The sequence below is a fragment of the Alligator sinensis genome, unplaced genomic scaffold, assembly GCF_000455745.1.
Source record: "Alligator sinensis unplaced genomic scaffold, ASM45574v1 scaffold1398_1, whole genome shotgun sequence".
NCBI lineage: Eukaryota > Metazoa > Chordata > Crocodylia > Alligatoridae > Alligator > Alligator sinensis.
Genome location: NW_005842417.1, coordinates 242042 through 245343, shown reverse-complemented (window position 1 = coordinate 245343; position 3302 = coordinate 242042). Strand labels below are relative to the sequence as shown.

The 3302-nt window shown below is 41.7% G+C and overlaps 1 protein-coding gene across 4 annotated transcripts in view; it reads left to right on the top strand.

Moving 5' to 3' along the window:
* The window catches only part of LOC102387707 (meiosis-specific coiled-coil domain-containing protein MEIOC-like), a 29539-nt gene that overhangs the window by 15746 nt on the left and 10491 nt on the right, over positions 1-3302 (top strand). For all 4 annotated transcript variants that reach the window (XM_025211640.1, XM_025211641.1, XM_006030064.3 and 1 more), the window contains one exon: positions 751-2569. In XM_025211640.1, the coding sequence (XP_025067425.1) occupies positions 751-2569 (1819 nt within the window). The remainder of the gene's footprint in view (positions 1-750; positions 2570-3302) is intronic.

The following is a 3302-nucleotide window of genomic DNA, read 5'->3' as shown; positions in this document are numbered from 1 at the left end:
AATCCTTTTGGATGAGATGTTCGCTTCTAACAGGGGTGGGCAAAATGTGGCCCGGGGGGCCAGATGCGGCCCGCCAGGCCGTTCTATTCGGCCCACGGGGCCCCTAAAAAATTTAGAAAATTAGTATTTATCTGCCCCCTAGCTGCCTGTCACGTGGCCTAATATCCAACCTCGACTTACCTTGCTGCAGCTGGAGCCCATTGCTCCTTGTTCTGTCAGTTCTGGACAAACTTTCAGCTCTTAACAGAAATAAAATCACTGTCTGGCTTACAAACATTTTAAGGAATCCAACAGGATAATATATGTTGTTGAGGTGGGGGGGGGAAACATTTTCTCATCCTATAATAGTGCTCATTTCAAGCAATAAACATTACTGAAGAAGGTGGCATGAATATTGTAGAGATGTTAGACTTAATTTCTTTAGCGCGTTCTTGGATTTCTTGGATGAAAAGTGCTGTATAAGCTCAAATGTCATTAGAAAAATGGTGGAAAAAATAATGAAGTCTTTGAAAATGATGAGGTGCAAATAGAAGCATTTAAAGCACCATAATTTGACACATTTTAAACGATTAAAACAAAACGGACTTCAGGGAATCATTTTAGGCCAGCATGACCTATCTAGAATCTGACGTCTTACTAGTTCTTCAAACAGTATCTTCAGAAGGAATTTTTTTAGGAAAAAATGCTGGAGTATGAAATGATAACAGATTTGTTCGATTACTCCTAAAAGTGCCATTTAATTTGTTACAGGAATTCTCTTTCAAGACTGTTTCCACCCATGTGGGCATCTGACCTTGGAAACAACGGTGACTTCTCAGGGCTTTCTTCCAAACACTCTTTAGAAAGTAAGGATTTTCCAAACCTGATTGGTGCACCAAACTACTATCAAGAACACTTGCAAAAGTCACCTGATCTGGAAACTTTACACAGGGGGTTTGAGGACCTTCATCTTATAGAGTCTTGGCTTGCTCCTCCAGACCCTTCCACTCTGCCACCTGACAATATCTTGAACATTTATCCAGAAAATTCTGCTTTTCAAAATAATGCCATCATTCAGCAAGAACAGTTTACATTGCAAAATTTAGAGTTTAATCAACATGTGTGCAATTACGACAAGATGAAATTAAACGGGAACTATGAAAAGAATTGCTCCGATTTTAGCACTTATTCTTCTCAAAACAGAATCAAAGATGTCGCTAGCATTCAGAAAGAGTATTGGAAAACTGACCGAGCAAGAGGGAAACTGATGAAAAATGACACCCACGAGCAAACCAAGTACTCGCCTAATTTATCCAGTCCCCCTGTTGATGGCACGTGGGACAAAGTGTCCCAGGATAACCACAGGTTTCCTAAAAGATATGAAGACTTTACAGCTTCTCATAAATCTCAGCCACCTATTCACTCATCACAATGTTTTTTCAATCAGTCCTCATCTACTAAGGAAAATAGCTTTGTTGGAGTAGCAAACAAAAAATCACAGGGAGCCCGTATGCAAAATGGCCATAATTGTTTCAATTTGGGGGAAACCTTGAATAACAACGAATGTAAGATCCAGCTGAATCCTCAAGAATGTTCTCATAAACCCCCTGAATATGATTTGTCTGTAAAAACTGTTCAACAAAATGGAAATTATTCATCTTACCATGGGCATGCATGGCTAGATGGTAAAATCTTAAGTCCCACAACTGCATCTGATCTTGCATATGGTAAGCAAAACCAAGTAGTAACAAGCCCACAGTCCTCTTCAGGGGTTTCAACTATGTCCAGTGGATCCCCCACACACCAGTCTGTAACCCAGGCCTCTTACTACTCTCAAGTGTCACCAGTACTTTCTGCACGGAAAGATGGAAGGTTACAAGTATCAAATGGTATTTCTAGTAATATGGGGATTTCTAACTTTGTTGCAGAAAATCAGAAGCAAATTAAGCCTATTGGGCATTCCCAGCATGATTCATTGGCTAGCAAGGAGGGGCAGTATCGCAAATTACCCATTAACTTTTCATCCAACTGGTTAACACCACAGAACTCTAGAAGTGAAGAGTCGGAAAGGTATCATCGATTTCAAAAAAAGCAATGTCAAGACAGTAACAAAGATGATAAAAGAGGTGGTAGGAAAAATTGGATTCCCCACCCTGGATACGCAACTGCAAATCGTCAGCACTTCAACGTGCTCCGAAAGAGACAAGAGCAGAACGGTGGCAACATGTCGGATTTCATCAATCCTTCTTTTCTTCCCTCTTTCCCATTAATGTCTGATTTTAAGCAAAATCCCAGCTTTCCTCCATTTAATACCCACCCGTTTTCATCAGCAAATAATTTTGCGTTTCCTCCTTCACCATTTCCATTTTCGGAACTTGTTGACCTCTTTCACTATGATGATTTTAACCACTTGAATCCCTTCATTAATGATCTTTTGTGTGGGGAAATAGCTGCACCATACTTCGCCTTTCCAACACCTTTTAACAAGTATAGACCTCCACGAAATCGAAGTGGGCCTGCTAATGAGCTTCACACGCGATTGGAAGAGTGTTATGAGCAGTGGAGAGCTCTGGAGAAAGAGCGGAAAAAGGTAACGTATAACATAAGTCTGTATAAGATGATGATTACAAAATCACTGTTAAACGGAGTAGAAATCCCTGCCTATCACTTGTGAGGAGGAGGAATCTCGCTCCCTATTAGAATGCAGGGAGCATTCTATTATATAATATATTATATATATTATTATGTCTATTATATTCTATAATATTTCAGCTTAAACATATTTTAAGCTACATACGTAACACTCTATTTAAAGTATAATATAGATCAGGGTAGGCAATGTTTTTTGGCTGGAGCGCTGAAAAAACCACAATGTCTACCTTGGAAGGTTTGCAGCCTCCCGGCTGCAGCCGGCCCACGGAGCCCAGTCTGCTTGCAGCCTCCCAGTAGCCTCCTGGGAGCAGCCTGGGCTCCGTGGCTGGCAGCAGCTGCTTAGAGCCAGGGCTGGCAGTGGTGTGCCGAGCAAAACGGCCTTGTGTGCCATGCTCGGCACGCCTGCCAGGGGTTGCTGACCCCTGCTATAGATAGTACATGTGTGTATGAAACTGGGGTTCTGCTTCTCGTTCTCCAGTCCCGTTAGGGTTAGCATGTGTTCTGAAGCTCATACGTGTAGTGCATATTCATGGATAAGGGTTTGAGCCTGGCTTGCGCAGCTAAAGTTGGATGGATTATACAGCAAGGCTTTTATTAGTCATAGATGCTAGGGTTAGAAGGGACCTCAACAGATTCATAGATTCATAGATGCTAGGGTTGGAAGGGACCTC